The sequence below is a fragment of the Drosophila grimshawi genome, unplaced genomic scaffold (assembly GCF_018153295.1).
Source record: "Drosophila grimshawi isolate 15287-2541.00 unplaced genomic scaffold, ASM1815329v1 contig_1377, whole genome shotgun sequence".
Classification (NCBI taxonomy): domain Eukaryota; kingdom Metazoa; phylum Arthropoda; class Insecta; order Diptera; family Drosophilidae; genus Drosophila; species Drosophila grimshawi.
The window spans coordinates 25,070,669-25,090,220 of NW_025062900.1; the positions used below are offsets into that span (position 1 = coordinate 25,070,669).

At 38.4% G+C, this 19,552-nt stretch overlaps 1 protein-coding gene across 1 annotated transcript in view; it reads left to right on the plus strand.

Moving 5' to 3' along the window:
- The window catches only part of LOC6566919 (tyrosine-protein phosphatase Lar), a 99,754-nt gene that overhangs the window by 79,214 nt on the left and 988 nt on the right, over positions 1–19,552 (plus strand). Inside the window, exons 10-16 of the mRNA XM_043214650.1 lie at positions 4,132–4,232; positions 4,892–5,084; positions 6,500–6,650; positions 6,755–6,891; positions 9,441–9,737; positions 15,795–15,934; positions 16,160–19,498. Coding sequence (XP_043070585.1) covers positions 4,132–4,232; positions 4,892–5,084; positions 6,500–6,650; positions 6,755–6,891; positions 9,441–9,737; positions 15,795–15,934; positions 16,160–19,498 — 4,358 coding nt within the window. The remainder of the gene's footprint in view (positions 1–4,131; positions 4,233–4,891; positions 5,085–6,499; positions 6,651–6,754; positions 6,892–9,440; positions 9,738–15,794; positions 15,935–16,159; positions 19,499–19,552) is intronic.

Consider the following 19,552-nt stretch of genomic DNA (forward strand, 5'->3'; position numbering starts at 1 on the left):
CAATTCTTGAGCAGCATTCACATAACATTAGGCTAAACCCTTCCACTTTCATTCTCTAAAGATTCGCTTAGAATCAAAGGTAAATGCAATGTTTAAAAATACACACATATTTGTAGCCTGCTGATATATATATATATATGTGTGTGTGTGTGTGTGTTAAGTGGCAGCTGCCTCACGTCTATCCGAGTACCCCTTAAACTCCCACTTCCCCATTGAACGTGGCTGGCAACGCATAAACTTTGCATTGTTATGCGTTCATATGAGTGCGCATCAATGTCGTTGTAAGCTTACAAGTGCCCTGCATTGTATCTGTGTGTGTGTGTGTGTGTGTATCCGTGTGTGGGCGGGTGTGTGTATGTATAAGTTGGTCTGACGCGTGGCGCCTGTGTATATGCAACGAGGTTATAGCCATGGCAATTGCGGGTAAGCAAATGCTTCTCACAAACTGCCATTTCTCTCTCTCTCTCGCTCTGTCTATGTCTCTCTCTATCTGCCTCTCTCTCTCTCTCTCTCTCTCTGTATGCGTTTTGGCCTGTCTGGTTTTTTTCTTATTATTTGGAGTTTTTTGTATTGCTTGTCGTATAAAAGTTGAAAACTTTTATTGCTGCAATTATGCTTATCGCTTGTCCAATATCGTTACGAAATATTATTTCGATAGCATCGTTTTGCAGCTAGCAGCAGAAAATGCACACATAAAACTATCGAAATTCGGGTATTCGCGAGTTGCAGCAGCAGGTCCAACGCATTGGATAATGACACGTATCAGCTGCATCAGTTGCGTGCAGTTCGGTTAGGTAGCACCTGACAAAGTTCTGTTTATGGCCAGTAAGTAGAAGGGCAACAATCGAGTGTTGTAAATACTAGACGGCTTAAGGTGGCACTCCAGCACCTGCTGGCAAGATCTACATTCTGTGACCATTGTATATCAAGAACACGCTGAAATGTCTGTGCAAATATAGCAATTTTAAGAATCTTAATTTAATCAACGTTTTATATATGGACAAGAGGACTTTTTAATAATGCTTAATAGTCATTTTGTTAAACTATTCTCATTTGAAATTACTCAAATGCAGTTCTCACATATGCATAGTTAGCCTATAATCAAATGTTTTGGTAATTTCCAAGATTGGAATCATTTATTTATGCTTTTTGTTAGACTTTATCCAATCAGAGACTTGACTTGACACAACCCTCTGGATTCATAACAATTATAAGGATATGCAGCTTGTCCGCTAGGATTACTTGGGAGTCCTAGGTGTTGAAGCAATTGCTAACTCGTCTTGCAATTTGGCTATAATGTATACATACATCTAATATGGTCTAATACATTTAAATTTAATGCTTCTTCACACACACACACTGACTTGTAGACAAGACTGTGTGTTGGCAACTCTTTAACAGCTCCTTTCGTCATGTAATAGGTCATAGGGCACATGGTTCCGATGTGTTTCATGTGGGTGTGCGGGTGTGCGGGTGTGTTAAAGAAGCTGCTAAGAATTTAGTGCTATGTGCAGGCAGTAAGCAGTAGGCGTGAGGCTGGCGTTGCAAGGGATACATATTAATGGAGCGTATCCGTATGTAATGTATATGCTCTTAAATGCAGCTTACGTGATGCTGCCACACGATGCACTCACAACGAAAGGAGCAGGCAGCAGGATAACCAGGCAACAAGGCATCCAGGCATCAGGCAGGGAAGCAAGCGGTTTAGAATGTGTCTGCCCAGGCAAGCTATTGCAATTTTTGAATGCCCCATGTGCTGCATGCAAATCTTAGCCTAGACCCGACAAATGGCAATGCCAACCGGGCTATATCCGTGCCACTTACACACACACATGCACACACATGCACACACAATGCACACTTGTGTAACAGATGAGATGCCTGAGATATAAATTGTGGGTAAAACGCTGCAGTGGCACATGTAGATATTGCAGTAAAATTGTGAGAATTGGAATTTATTGATTGGCCATTAACCAATTGAGGAGCACAAGAAGAGGAAATGATGAAACCTCTTACCCCCTCTGTGCTTACGTCCTTTTCATTCCTCTCCGTAGGGATGCCACATAAAGCAGCCAGTGCAACTAAAACTGACTCGCAACCGACGCTTGTCAGTAATTGAGGCGATCCAATTCTGTTCCCCTCTAATTAGCAGTTTCATTCTGCTCGTGTTCGCTTCTGCTGTCCCTTGCCTCCCCATCACTTCACCTCTCCAACAATTTCACGCCTTCCAAATGTATTTGAAACATGTGCAAATGCATTTTGAGAATGCATACGCTTCTGTGACTGGTATATAACATTTCCAGCTACTGCTTGAAAATCAGTGAAGAATTACATTAATCCAGTTCTTATTAGATAGTAAATGATAAATAGAATCAAAGTAACTTGAATTCTTAGATAAATAAACAGTACTAAACAAATCACAGATTAAGCAAAAAGTCATTCAACATGAAGCTGTTGGAATTTTTGCTGCCTTTTTGTCAACAATGCGGCAACTAATTTGGCATTTGGATGCTTTACACTGCCATAAGTGAATTCTTTGATCTCATCCGCAGTATGCCACCATATATGGTTATATTCGTAGGATGTGGGAATTAAATGCCCATAGCATATGCCACTGCTATAATATAGGTCCGGTCAGTGGGGCTTCTGGCAACATGTTTGCATTGTTTTGCGCACAACAAAAATCAGTTGTTGTGTCCAAATGTTATTGTGTTGTGTTGTGCGTGTCTTGCAGCATTGCGTTACACATTATAAATGCAAAATTCGCACTATAATGCGCCGGACTCGACTCGACGTGTGACGGCAGCCGTGCAAAAATGTTCACAATGACGAGAGCTCTGCCGGACGGACATTCATTTAGCAAAATTTCATTGTGATGGATGATTGTTTGCATGGCAAAACATTTTTTGGGGCCCCCTAATACCGCTGGTATTAGCCCCTTTTCCCCTTTCCAGCTGTTTGTTCGTCTGACCAACCCTCTTTTGTCATATCCTGGTCTATTCGCTGTCTGGGCCTGCATTTGATTTAAAACCCTGACTATTGCCCAAATGCCGAAAATTCATTTAACAGAATTGCATATGCATGACTGACAACGCGGCCAGCCTGTAAAGGGCAGAGAGAGGTAAGGTTTTTGGTTTTATGGGTGGTGGATGGTTGGTGGTGGGTGGTCTTTAGCCATTTTCCATGTCATATTTAAAGTGAATCTGATTTTGATGATCGAAAACTATTGTGAGTCTATTGTACAACAACAACAAGAAAAGACTAAATAACTCGACGTGCAATTATTTTAATTGGGTATCGACTATCTAATGGACGACTACCTACAACAAATATTAGTTGTTGAAGCCCCAATTTTGATGCAGCACTAATTATATTATTTATTCACAAATTTCAATTTATTTAGTAATCAAGTTGTTGTGAAGGAAGCACATTTCAATTAGTATTTCCAATGCCTTGTATATACAGAAGTGATTAAATAACCAGAGGCTTGTTAGTTCTTACGCAGTGTAATCTTTCAGACTATGAACACCTCGTATACGTATGCATATCAGCTTTCGACTTGTCTATTCTTCGTTATTAACTAAGCATTAAATAATAAAGCGAAACAGCACTCAAATTAATAAGCCGATTATAGTCTTTAAAGTTTAAAGCATAATAGTCTTATGAGCAAACTGAAGACATAGACAAAGTTTTCTTGCATTTTAAATGTATTTTTCAACAGTTCAAATGAAATGAAATTAAAAGTATGATGAATATAATAAAAATAAGGACAAAACATCGCAAGTTTTCCATAAGCAAATAAACAATAACATTGGACAAAATCAATGTGTCTACATTTGTCCTTTTTCTGCACCCCGTCGTTCTTATTCATCTATCTCATACACTTAGGCCAAATTCTATATAATTGAACAGTTAAAAAATGCCTATAAAAACCCCAGTATAAGCGCATAAAATTATTTTTTGTGGTTCGATAAACTGTTCAATTATTTGACAACATTTAAGAAAAGTCAAATCAAAAATGGCCAATGCTTACGTTAATAATTTCTCTGCTGCCTTTTCTTTCGATGTGTTAGCATTGAAAATAATCTATCTTTATCTCTCCTTCCTCACTACTTTTTATATGTTTTTCAGAAATGGAAAGTGCGCCACGTAATGTGCAAGTGCGTCCGTTGAGCTCTTCAACGATGGTTATTACTTGGGAGCCACCAGAGACGCCCAATGGACAAGTGACCGTAAGTACCTGGCATAGAGTACGCATATTAAGCAACAAGCATAACAGGGGGACACAGACTCCAACTGCAGTCTGCAGCTTGAACAGCAGGACAAAGGTCGACCACTTATCACGTTACGAGAGGAGGCCAGGGAAATTGCCAAATGACGTTGGCCATGTTTGGGAGGACACAGAGAGCAAGGCTCTTAAATGCAAATTTGCGAATGAAATCAAAGCCACACAGTTAGCCAGTTGCTATAAGTTATCCCCCAAACCCCAAGTCAGATCTTTGCTCCTTCCGGCTTACTGTCTGACTGTGCTGCAAGTTGATCGAGTCTAAGTGCTAGGCCGCAATTGTTGTGGTCTCCGCTGTCGAGCAGCAGCTGCAAACAGTCCTTGCCACAATGCTAGGATTATAAAGTTCGCAAATCTGAAACCACAAACTCTGCTATTAGCATTTCCCAATTGCTTACAGTGAGGATATGCATCTGAAGATGCTACTTTTAATTAAGGTTTATGCGTCATAAGGTGGCAATAAAAATTGTAATGTATTATATTTTTGGAGGCTTATGGTTTTTTGTCATTCCTTGTTGTATGGCATTCGTAAGCGTTTTATAATGAGGACACCACATAAATAAGTAAAGATATTTATACTAATCGAACACATCTCTCATTTATTAGGGCTACAAGGTGTACTACACAACCAATTCGAATCAGCCAGAGGCCTCCTGGAACTCCCAAATGATTGATAATAGCGAACTGACAACCGTATCGGAGCTGACACCTCATGCCATTTACACGGTGCGAGTGCAGGCGTACACCTCAATGGGAGCCGGTCCCATGTCCACTCCGGTGCAGGTGAAGACACAGCAAGGTAAGTGTGTTGGTTCACCCCAAAAATAATTGCGTAATCGGATCCAATTATGTAGTTCACTTGCACACACGCATTCGCACACGCAATCTGTAATGTAAAATATAAAATGCCACCAATTTAATTGGACGGCTCAATTGACCCACTTAGATAACGCCAATTATTAAATTATAACTAGAAATTTAGATCATACTCGTATGGCATATAATTGGTAATATAGCTGCATTAAGTCATTTTGGAGTATATTACAGTCTCAGTTAATCTTTAGTCAGTGTTAATTATCGGCAACTCAGACTCTTTATTACAAACTTGAGCTTTCAGTAACTAGTCTTCTTGTTTGTCTGAAATAAATCACCATTATAACGTTTACGGCATATCTATCTAAGTGTGTCGATTTTCATCAACTTTAACTACTGAAGCAATTGCACATGCCACTCGTTGATGTGTAGTTTTGTGGCTTCCAAGGACTTGGGGGCACTGGATCGAAAGAAGGTGGGCTGTGGTGGCCAGCGGTTTATGGTGTGACTTTAAATTTGTTGCTTTTTATGTTGATGTGGGCTAATGCGATTAGTTTTCTCTGAGCCACATTTCTTGCAAATGAAACTCTATTGAAATTGCATTCATTTATTTTTCATGCACAAGTATTAGAAAAGTTAAATGCAACTTATAAAATTGATTCGATTTTATTACAAAATACAAGATAACAAGTATTAAAAACAAATTGTTGACTTTAAAGTGAAAAGAACAATCGAAGCAACTCGAAAATGTTGTTCAACTAAAACTGTGTATAATTTTGGCATCTGCCAGGGATATTTGACACAAAAGTTATTTGACAGTTAATCTCCATAATGGAAATATATTGTAAACAAGAGAGCAATACTACTACTATTATGATGAAAGAAACAAAGTATGCATTTAAAAATTTCCCTAGGCGTTGGTATGGCTATAAAAACTCATTTAAAAACTGTTCATACAAAAAATTGTTTTGCTGAGCCAATGGAATGTGTGGTCAAAATGTGCACAATTCTTCGCTATTGCGAGAGCATTTAAATATTTGGGGTAGCAATCATTTCGATCATATACATTGGCAGCTGGAACTACGTTTATCAGATGATACAGGCACAAATTTTTGCATAATTCTGTGGGGTGTTTGTGTGTGTGTGTATCTGAATCGTAATGTGCATCTGAATGGGCGCATATAAATGAATGCCACATTGATTTGTTTGTACTTTATTTAATTTCCGTAATTTCCGTTTCATTATTACCAAACCAACCAAAACCGAAACCCAAATATGTGCGCACGTGGATACCTGGATACATCGATATATATATATATGTATATATATATATATATTTATATAATTATATATACATATATTTATGTATATATGTCAATGTCTATATGAATGTTTGTACAGGTGTGCCATCACAACCGAGCAATTTCCGGGCCACTGATATCGGCGAGACCGCAGTCACATTGCAGTGGTCCAAGCCGACGCATTCCAGCGAGAATATTGTACATTATGAGCTCTACTGGAATGACACATACGCCAATCAGGATCATCACAAGTGAGTTAAAGTCCTCCCCCAGTAAACAATTAACAATTAACAGCTACAAATTAAGTTCCCCTGTTTAAGAAAGTGTGAAATCTAATCTTGATAACATTTTGTAGGCGCATCTCGAACTCAGAGTCCTATACGCTTGATGGTTTGTATCCTGATACCCTGTACTATATCTGGCTAGCAGCACGTTCGCAGCGCGGCGAAGGCGCCACTACACCCCCCATACCCGTTCGTACCAAGCAATATGGTAAGTGATTAGTATCTTTAACCCTTAAGTTAGGTTCCCCGAAAAATCAAACAAACAATGAAAACTCAATTAAGCCGTAGCAGTTGTACGACTTTCTATAGTTTAAGTCCAAACAAAATACTACATCAACTTTAAACTGAAATTTCGATAAATATATATTTTAACTATATAACTACATATATACATTTATTACATATTATATACAACAACATGTATGTTATATACATATAATGTAGTCTATAAATGTAGTCGATTATTCAGTTGAAATATCTTAATAACTACTGTTTTGTGCGAGTGGCTGTGTGTTTGTGTGTGTCTGTGTGTGTGTGTGTGTGTGTGTGTGACTATTTTTGTTGTGTGTTATGGCACTCACAAGGAGACAGGTAAAAATTCGATGAGAGTGCGTGTGTGTGTGAGAGTTTGTGTGTGTAAGAGTTTGTGTGTGAGCGTAAGGTATTGCACTTTTCTGCCTTAAACTATATGAAATTATACATATTTTCTTATTATTATTATTATTATTATATTGTATGAGATGTGATTGATTCTAGTTTCCTGCAAGTTATTGATTATCAAACACGTTTACTTCACTTTATATACATATACACTGATCTTAGATTACTCCTAAATACATATGTACAAACTACACATGGTTAGCTAACTTAAGATTATACTTAACATACATACAACAATTTAGTTAGGCATACTATCCACATAACAACATATATAAATATATATATATACAAAACCAAACTACTTTTCACAAATCCAAAGAAAACCTCTCACGTTAGCCAACACTGTAAACATCACTAAATGACAGTCTACAGACGACATACTACAACAAAACAGAAAACAGTTCATAATATTCTTTTCAATTATTTATATTTAAAACGTGAATGTATATTTAGACAAGGAATGCTGGCAAATAATTTATGTATATATTTTATTTCAAGTGTTGAATTATGCAAATGATGGTAAAAGCATCTGCAACTTTTGCGCTCAGCAACAGCATGTCCAAATTTTAATGTAACTGCACAACAATGCACAAAAAGCCACAAACCAAAATTTCTAGACATTACTCTCCTTCTACTTTATCTGCATCCCAGTCTCTCTCTCTCTCTCCCTCTCTATCTCTATAACTGTCTGTATTTAGTAATTGATTTTGAAGTATATATTATAGTAGAGAAACACATAAGGACAAATGTGGAATGCCAAGTACCAGCAGTAGTAATATCTAGTCTGCAAGTAGTAAATACATTTTATTTATATGTATTTATAAGCATACATATTAATATTAAATACGTATTTGACTCATGGTTTCATATTTGCACGTTTTGCATACTCGTAAGAATTCGAGTTCAGTTTAAGTGGTTAAAGTGTGGTTCTTAGCTTAACGATTGTTTTGCGGCTGCCACAAATTGTTTAACAGTTCTGCAAAACTTCTCCGTGTAGTAAGACAGAGATAGCGACTGAAATAGAGAAGGAGAGTTAAGCAAACGTTTAGCTAAATGAGATATAAGTTTGACATGTGGATTATTCAGTAAGCCAAATTGATTTACTTCTTGCACCTTGTGAGTTTTGTGAAATGGTTTTGCAATTTGGTTCTGCCAACATTAATTGATATATAATTTCACTTATTTCGTTTCAATTACCTGTAGTGCATAATATTATTATTTGCATAAATGTTTTGAGCTTAGCTTAAATGCTCTGATCCACTTTAGATACCGCAAATTATATTTATTAATCCTAAAGTACATAAATATTGGATTTAATGATTAGCTGCTGTTTAAATGAATGTTTCATCTCTCAGTTAGCTTAATGTTGTTTGTCTAAAAAAACGTCAGCCACATGGTTTATGCAAATTAATTGTTCACATTTGTTGTTTCAATCTGTGTGTCTGTATGTGTGTGATCCTCACAATTAATATAAATTATTGTTGAACATAAGCACTCTATATATTATATGTATAATTTATGTAATAACGCATGCCTTGCAGAATTTAATATTTATATGTATTATATGTACATAAATTTATCGGTGTGTCTCTCTCATTCGCTCTCGTAGTTAGTACAAAATTTTAAGCTCAAAATCGTTACCAAAAAATATGCACATTCTAATTTAAGAGAGAAACTGAACTTCTCGAACGAAACAAAACGCAATTGTTGATCAAAATATGATAAGCGACAACATTATTTGCATAAGCCATTGGATATAATTATGTCTTGAATATTATTGGGTTTGAGTTTAATTTATGATTTGAAATACTTATCTTACATGCCTACTTATATACTTATGCCTATCCATTATGTCATTTATTCAAATATTATTTTTGTGCTTTCTTTCGTTACATGTTTTTTGGTTTGAAACATTTTGTTTGGTTTTAACGCTAATCGCTGAACGCTATTAAAAAAAAATAAAAAAAAAATTATAATAATAAAAAACCAACATCAACTTATCTCTCAACATAATGTTGGCTATAACGCATCCAATTCTATGCACAACATCAAACAACCACACAAAATACGTACCGTTCCCATCTATTATGTAATTAGTACCAGGTGCACCGCCACGCAATATCACGGCCATTGCGAACAGCTCGACAACAATCTCACTTAGCTGGCTGCCTCCGCCTGCGGAGCGCTCGAACGGGCGCATCATTTACTATAAGGTGCTGTTCGTCGAGGTGGGTCGCGAGGACGACGAGGCGTCCACACTCACGCTGAACATGACCAAAATTGTGCTCGACGAGCTGAAGCGCTGGACCGAGTACAAGATCTGGGTGCTCGCCGGCACCTCGGTGGGCGACGGTCCGCGCTCCCATCCGATCATAATTCGCACCCAAGAGGATGGTATGTATGCCAATGACAATCTTACCTATGCGTAAGTCTTAACTCAAATCGTTATCATTTTTCATTCAAATAATTATTTTTTATAATCTTTTAAACAATACATTTACATATTATTTTAATTGTTAAGTTTCATTTAAATTTCATCTACCTAACTTACACCTCAGAACTAATCAACGAAATATTTTGTACAATTTTTGAATTTTGATAACGAGCATCCAACACAGGAGCTGCCGGAACGCCGCGATGGAGCGTTTTGTTTTTTTATTTAACCGAAACTTTGTATGTGTGTGTGTGTGTGTGTTTACCAAAAGTCATTTAGCAATACGACTGGCCGTAAATAGCACATTATACTACAACTATCAGACATATACATATGTTTTAAAATGCTGCAAACATACATTTTTGAAAGCAGCTGTGTTTTGTTTTATATTGTCTTCATTTGTAGTTTATTTATATGTCAAGATTTCATTTTTTTGAAGAATATTTATATTATTGTCGGATAGAAGGCTTCACTTTTAATACTTCTGGTACGAGTATTCCAAAATCATCAACTTTAAAATCAATTCAAATAAATGATATTTTATTAAAACAAATTTTGTAAAATTTCTTCATCTACTTTCGATCGAAAAGATGAATTAAAACTTTTAAATCTTTAAAATCGCTTTTCCGTATATTCTTCAGCAAATCCCTAATGATTACTTCAAAATAAATCTGTTTTATTTTTATTTATACCTTAATAACATATAAATCTTCAGATTTCGAACCACTCGTACCCTTAAGTTCTTCAGTTAGTCTTTAATAACCATTCCTTATTTTTGATCTACTTATATTACATACAGTTTATAAAGTATCGAAATATCATTCCCTCCTTCTATCTTATACCCTTACAAATTTCTGTCCCATTTGTTTTATAATTTCTTTCGTATTTTTTTATTTAAATCGAAAAATATATTTAAAAAAAAAAATACAAATTTTTATTGGTACTATAAAATTGCATATTTTTTGGCGCAATTTTTGACTACTTTTTGCACTTGTATCTCTATGAAAAATCAGAAACAACTCTTTTAGCACAACTCCTATATTGTGTACTATATGCAAGAACAAATTTTTGTTATTTTCTTGACTTTCAACCGTCTGAATATATACAAAAAAAAATTGGACAACTATTATAAATACATATGATAACTTTTTGATATAATGCATCATATTTTTTGTGGTAATTTGTATAGCACCCAACAAAAAAAGCCATATGCTCTGTGTTTTTGTAAGCGCACAAGATATATAAAATACTTACACATACATATCTTAAACACGCACAATTATAATCTAAACAAAAACAAAACAAAAATATCTATTAATAATTTTTGTGAATTTAGTTAGTTGGTTGTTGTTTGTTTTCTTTTTTGTGGACCACCAAAAAAACCGCATAAAATATTAAATTGATTTATTTACATAATTAAATTTATGCAATTATAAATGTAAACAAACCCGCTCCCCAACCTCCAAAAAAAAAAAGCCTAAATACGGCATAGTTGAATTCAAATACATACATACCTACATAATGGACCCCCCCCCCCCCCCAACCCCTTCACTCTCACATCAAACTTTTCCACCGCAACATAAGCTCTTTTTTGGTTGCTGTGTACCTAGGGCAAATAACGCAAAACGTTTTGCTGCATTTATTTGTTTTTTCGTTGTTTATAGTTCTTACCCATCCCCCACCATTGCCTCAACCTCTGACATACATACATGTAGTAAATACATTTATGTCACATACATATTTATCCACATATATTTACATGTATGCATACATATTTAATAACTTTAGCAGCAGGTCGGTGTGATATTTTTGGGCCTCACTCCAGAATTTGTTTTTGTTTTTTGCTATTTGCAGTGTTTTTTTATGTCCACACATATTTTGCACTTTGGCGCTCCCTCAACACATTTGTTGTTTTTTCTTTATCGCTATGCAAATGTGCGACATTAACATCAACAACAAGCAGAAAATCCTTAAATTGATTTTCACATAAAAATTATTTGATTGTTGTATTTAATTTGTATTCTGTTGACACATTTGATTAAGTTTTATTTGCTATCACCTGCATGTTTCCCAGTTAACACATTTGCATCTGGTTTACTACTCCTATCGCCCTGTCTTCCATCTTCCTTCACAAATGCGTGTCTTTTATATATATAATTTTTTTTTTTGCCTGATCCCTTTCCCTCCGAGTAGATGCTGCTTACATTTGTGAGGCAACAATGTACTCAAGTTTTAAAATTGTTTATATTCCCATTCTGTGCACAAATAGTTTTGTTCATTTTTTTAAGTACGCGGTTCACAGTGAACATGTCGAAATAAAAAACAAATAGTTTATCTATTTCTTGAGATATTTCATTAATCGACATAGTACATTAAAGTTAACACTTCTAAGATTATATTATACAAACTTTTCCGAAATGAAGTATTGGTGTTACTATATAAAAGATATTTCTAAATAACATATACATCATTTCCAACATTATTCAATTTTGTAAGAGAAGTCAAATTATAGTTCCTTTTCTCATTATTACTGCAATTCCATTGTCGAACCGCTGCTTTTTTTCCAAGCTCCTAACATCTTGAAGTTTTTTAAGTCCCCTTCTGAACAGATTCATTGCTTTATTTATAAACTATTTACTTTTTCATCCGCTTTACGTATTTCCACCAACTGCTTGTTAGCTGTAAAGTTGCTTGCTCAAATACTTTTCATGCTTTATAAAATATCATTTAATTTTGATTGTGTTTGGAGTTTGTCGACACAAAGATCAAAAACTGTTGGCACTCACTTAATTTAATTTGTTTAGCTAAGCACAGTTAATGAAATGTACTTACTTAATGTTAAGCACCTATTGTAGTAAGTCTCTAGTCAGGCAATCGCAACTAAGTTACGACGTAAGCACACTGCAAAAGCCACTTTGATTATTTAAGCATCTAAGTAAGCACCATAAAGCACCTGAAAAGCAAAGTAAAAATAATAAAATACAGCAAAACCTACAAGCACCTTGCACATTTGCCGATAGAGAATGTCTGTAATAATAATGCGTCAGGTGAAAATTTACTTATAAGTATAGCTAAATTTTTTTGTTTTGGTTTTTTTATTTCTTTTGGAAGAGGTAAATATATGAATATATTATGAACAATGCACCCCAAGCACATGAATGTGTCTAGTCCGCACTTTATGCAGCACAGCTCTATTCTCGTCTGTGTCGTCCACTATATTTTAATTGTACTCAATTCAGCACAATCAAAAGCCTGTGTGTGTGTGTGTGTGTGTGTGTATGTGTGTGTTTGTGTACGTATGTCTGTCTGTCTGTCTAATTCTCTTCCATTGATACCCCTGAGGCTGCAGCAGTTCTCTGTAAAAGGGTCATGATGTAAATATTCACCAGTATTTTTCTACCATGTACGTATGTGAGCAAATATGCATATATTTTGTGCATATATTTTGTATATTCTTAATTTTTATTTCGTATAGACTCGTATATTTCGTTATGATGATGCGCTTGTTAGCTTCGCTGAGCATCGCTTTCAATGCGAGATGCAAATAGCACCTAGCCTAAAGCTGGGCACTTGCCTTTTTTTATCCTCTGCCACTCGCTGACATTCCGTGCATAGCTGGAAAAGTAACCAAAAAAGTACAGTAGAAATAAAGTATTTGAAAAAAATGCTGCAAGCTAAATTACACGACTAGCAATCACCCTGTATTTTTTAATATTCCTGCCAGTTTGATATTCGAAGTTTAAAAATTATATGCAGCTGCAAGAGTAATATTATTTTTTTTCGGAGTTTTATCGAACGTTTTTGTCGAATCTGCTCAAACTCGAGATCAATCTTATTTTCTGGTTTTATGTGTTTACAGGGAATACAGACAAAAAAAAAAAAAACAGCAGCACCTCAAAAATTGTAAGCTCTGCTTAGGACGTGCACGTAGCTTCCTTCTTTCTATTCAGCAGCACACAAAAAGTATCTATGCATGCACCTTATAACGGTAGCATTTTAATTATTTTACATACTTTTAGAGTGCGCGTGTTGTCAGATTAGGTGTGCGTGTGTGTGTACTCGAGCGTGTGGGTGTGAATACATGTAAAATGACAAAAAGACACAGAAAAAGCTGCAGCGAAGTGCAACGGTTGACATATGCACCCCTAATGCCCATCTGCCCAGCTGCAGACCCCTACTCATGTTTTACCTATTGTACAGTGTTTCGGAGAACACTAATGAAGCATAATTTAACACTGGTGCCGCTTGCGACTTGCATTTGAATAAGTCGTACTACGCAGAGATTCAACTAATGAAGTCAACTTACCGAACAACTCCTCAAGTCATTAAAATGTTGTAAATATTGTTGGAATTTAAAGTATTGTATTGAATTTAAAAATATGAAATTTAACCAAACTTTCCAATCCGTTTAATATATACAATAAGCGTAAGTTATTTAATAAGTCTTAAGGTCGTTGTAAGTTTGAAGCATTACAAAATACCACATCAGAACAAATACAGCAATTAAAGAAATTAATGAATAGCTACAAATGCAACACTTTTGTAGAGTATCAAAGCGGGTGTGCCAACAAATATGTACATTTTGTATCTTATATTTATTTGGTTTGATTTCACCCAATTTCCACCTATTATTTCATTTCCATCTCTCATTTATGATTTCCTCTTCAATGACATTCCCGTAATATGCACTGAATACTTTTTGAAACTGTATACTGTAAACTAAAGAGCTATATCTTATATCTTTTTTCATATACTATAACAAAATACCAAATATATCTTTGCTTGGCCACTCGCACCTTGCACTACTTGCTCTGTTTCGTGCACCTTTTTTTGAATGCAAACTCGAAATGGAAAACTGTAACACAAAAATTTTGAAAACTTTTTTGATGTGAATACAAAATTATTGCGAAATTTGATTTTTGAACGCAACATTTAATGGATGGTGGTTTATATAATAAAAATACAATAAAAAACATTTTTAAATCTATTTAGAGAAAAAGAGTGAGTATTTTAAATGGTTTGTCTATAATGTTTAAGAATGCAATGCAATAGCAACCTATATTTAACTATACAAATTTATATATATATATATAATTATATATATATGTATATATATACATATACATATATTTATATATATATATACATATATCTTATATCATACTATTTTGTATTGGTCCAGAATATTGTTGACCTATCACTAAAGAATCAAATCTTTTTTTGTTTTTTGACATGTTTTTTCTATTTTACAAAAAAAAAATAAAAACATTTTTGAAACCCACAAAGTCAGCGAGGATTTCATGTAAAAGGCTGTTGACTTTTTTCCAACAGTTAATATCTAACGAACTTATATATACGTACAAATATATATATATTTTGATTTCCACTATATACTTTTTACTTTTGCACACGAACATTAAAAACTTTTTTGAATGCTTACATGTTTGTTTTTTGCCCAGTCAAAAGAATGGAACAATTTGAGACCATTAACTAACTGGTCCAAATTTTTGTTTCGATTGTCAACTTTTTGTGTACATTTTTGAGCAACTATATAAGTATTAATATATATACTTAGCAAGGTATCGACTGCACTTCTTATTCACTTTTTGTGCACCTAATACTGAGCAAGCATTTATTTTTTAATTAACCTACCTACCTAACTGTATTTCTATACATATAGCACTTAAGCAGCACTCTCTTTCAATTTTACAACTATAAATATTATGTTTTTCTAACTGTGATGTGGTGACTTGGTTGACTTGGAGCTAAGTTCGTTCTGGTTTTGTATATTGCTCCTAGGGTCTAAGGCAACTTTAGAACTTAGTGTTTACTATCTCTAGTTCCATCTATGTATCTAAGCTAAGCAACTTAGTGTAAGGGCTCAGCCCCAAACAATTATCATATATTAGTCTAAGTTAATTCATAAGCACTCTTTAAGTATTCAAACAGTCCCTTTCAAATATCAATTCTTAATTTGACCCTAAGCTAATCTATTGTTTCTTCGTCGTCGTCTCTAGTGCCCGGAGATCCGCAGGATGTGAAGGCCACACCTCTGAACTCCACATCGATACACGTGAGCTGGAAACCGCCACTGGAAAAGGATCGCAACGGCATCATAAGAGGCTATCATATACACGTCCAGGAAATGCGAGATGAGGTGAGTTTGCAAGCTCATTTAACTGAGAAGAAACAGTAATAGTTGAACGCAACGAGAGAAATATAAATTAGGTATTCGATTAAGAAATGAAAATATAAGCGAAAATAAATAAGCAGATCTATGCAAGAAAATATCAACATCTCTTTTTGACAGCAAAGCCTTTTCACTTAAGCTATAACTAAGTATGATTCATTTTTAACATCCTGTCTATCATATATTAAACAGGGCAAGGGTTTTCTTAACGAACCCTTCAAGTTCGATGTCGTCGAAACGTTGGAATACAGCGTTACCGGACTGCAGCCCGACACCAAGTACTCGATTCAAGTGGCCGCATTGACGCGCAAGGGAGATGGGGATCGCAGTGTGGCGGTGATTGTGAAAACGCCCGGAGGTGTGCCCGTGCGTCCGACGGTAAGTCTGAAGATCATGGAGCGGGAGCCCATTGTCTCCATTGAGCTGGAGTGGGAGCGTCCGGCGCAGACGTACGGCGAGCTGCGTGGCTATCGATTGCGATGGGGCGTCAAGGATCAGGTGCTCCAAGAGGAAATGCTCTCGGGACCCCAAATGACCAAGAAGCGGTTTAACGATCTCGAACGTGGTGTGGAATACGAGTTTCGTGTGGCGGGCAGCAATCACATTGGCATTGGTCAGGAGACGGTCAAGATCTTCCAGACGCCCGAGGGATCGCCTGCCGAAGCGCCCTCGAACATAACCAAGCGCTTCCAGACACCCGACGTTGTCTGCGTCACCTGGGATCCGCCGCCGCGAGATAAGCGCAATGGCCAGATCACGCGCTATGATGTGCAGTTCCACAAGAAGATCGATCACGGCCTGGGCTCCGAGCGCAACATGACGCTCCGCAAGGCGGTCTTTACCAACCTCGAGGAGAACACCGACTACATCTTTCGTGTGCGCGCCTACACGAAACAGGGCGCTGGTCCTTTTAGTGAAAAGATGATTGTGTCAACGGAACGCGATATGGGACGTGCCCCGATGTCGGTGCAAGCGGTGGCTACCTCCGAGCAGACGGCTGAAATCTGGTGGGAGCCAGTGCCCAGTCGTGGCAAACTGCTCGGCTATAAGATCTTTTACACCATGACCGCTGTGGAGGATCTCGATGACTGGCAGACAAAGACGGTGGGTCTAACTGAGTCAGCGGATCTGGTGAACCTAGAGAAGTTCGCTCAATATGCCGTCGCGATTGCAGCGAGGTTCAAGAACGGACTGGGTCGCCTCAGCGAGAAGTTAACGGTGCGCATAAAGCCCGAAGATGTACCACTCAATCTGCGTGCCCACGACGTCAGCACACACTCCATGACACTGTCCTGGTCGCCGCCCATACGCCTCAATCCCGTAAACTACAAGATCAGCTTCGATGCGATGAAGGTGTTTGTGGATTCGCAGGGTTTCTCCCAAACGCAAGGGGTAACGAAGCGCGAGATCATCCTCAAACACTTTGTGAAGACGCACACAATCAACGAGCTGAGTCCCTTTACCACATACAATGTAAATGTGAGCGCGATTCCCTCCGATTACTCTTACAGACCCCCGACAAAGATTACTGTGACCACACAAATGGCCGCACCACAGCCCATGGTAAAGCCCGATTTCTATGGCGTGGTGAACGGGGAGGAGATTCTAGTCATATTGCCTCAGGCATCCGAGGAGTATGGTCCGATCTCGCACTATTATCTCGTTGTCGTCCCAGAGGATAAATCCAATCTGCACAAGAATCCCGACCAGTTTCTCACCGATGACCTGCTGCCTGGTCGCAACAAACCGGAGCGTCCGAATGCACCGTATATAGCAGCTAAGTTTCCGCAACGCTCCATACCCTTCACCTTCCACCTGGGTTCGGGCGATGACTACCACAACTTTACCAATCGCAAGCTGGAACGCGAGAAACGCTATAGGATCTTTGTGCGTGCCGTGGTAGATACGCCGCAGAAGCATCTGTATACCTCGAGCCCCTTCTCCGAGTTCCTGTCGCTGGACATGCGCGAGGCACCGCCAGGCGAACGTCCGCATCGCCCTGATCCCAACTGGCCCTCGGAGCCGGAGGTTTCGGTCAATCGCAACAAGGATGAGCCCGAAATCCTGTGGGTGGTGCTGCCACTAATCGCCGCCTTTGTCGTCTCAACGACACTGATTGTTCTCTATGTGGTGCGCCGTCGTCGGCAACCCTGCAAAACACCCGATCAAGCGGCCGTAACGCGTCCCTTGATGGCCGCCGATCTGGGCGCCGGACCGACACCCAGTGATCCGGTGGATATGCGAAGACTGAACTTCCAAACGCCCGGCATGATCTCGCATCCGCCCATTCCCATATCGGAGTTTTCCAATCACATCGAGCGCTTGAAGTCGAATGACAATCAGAAGTTCTCGCAGGAGTACGAGAGCATCGAGCCGGGTCAGCAGTTCACCTGGGACAACTCCAACTGCGAGCACAACAAGTCGAAGAATCGCTATGCGAATGTCACCGCCTACGACCACTCACGCGTACAGCTGCCTCCGCAGGAGGGCGTCCTCGGCTCGGATTATATTAATGCCAACTACTGTGATGGCTATCGGAAGCATAATGCCTATGTCGCCACCCAGGGACCGTTGCAGGAGACCTTTGCGGACTTTTGGCGCATGTGCTGGGAACTCAAAACGGCGACAATTGTGATGATGACCCGGTTGGAGGAACGAACGCGCATTAAGTGCGATCAGTATTGGCCCACAAGGGGCACTGAGACATACGGTCAGATCTTTGTGACCATCACCGAAACGCAAGAGCTGGCCACCTATAGCATACGCACTTTCCAGCTGGTCCGGCAGGGCTTTAACGATCGCAGAGAGGTTAAGCAGCTGCAGTTTACGGCCTGGCCCGATCACGGTGTGCCCGATCATCCTGCACCATTCCTGCAGTTCCTGCGCCGTTGTCGCGCCTTGACGCCACCCGAGTCGGGACCGGTTGTGGTGCACTGTTCGGCTGGAGTGGGTCGCACTGGCTGCTATATTGTGATCGACTCGATGCTGGAACGCATGAAGCACGAGAAGATCATCGATATCTATGGCCATGTGACATGCCTGCGTGCCCAGCGCAACTACATGGTGCAGACGGAGGATCAGTACATCTTCATACACGACGCCATAATAGAAGCCATCATCTGTGGCCTCACCGAGGTCGCCGCTCGCAATCTGCACACCCATCTGCAAAAGCTCCTCACCACCGAGCCGGGCGAGAGTATTTCGGGCATGGAGGTGGAATTCAAAAAGCTATCCAATGTCAAAATGGACTCCTCCAAATTTGTCACGGCCAATCTAGCATGCAACAAGCACAAGAATCGTCTCGTTCACATTCTGCCCTACGAGTCGAGTCGCGTCTATTTGACGCCCATCCATGGCATCGAAGGCAGCGACTATGTCAACGCCAGCTTTATCGATGGCTATCGCTATAGGTCTGCTTACATCGCTGCTCAGGGACCAGTGCAGGACACCGCTGAGGACTTTTGGCGCATGCTCTGGGAGCACAACTCCACCATAGTTGTTATGCTAACCAAACTCAAGGAAATGGGCAGGGTAAGTTTCACAGCTCAACACTCGCTCCCTTTCTATTCGAAAGTATTGCTCTGT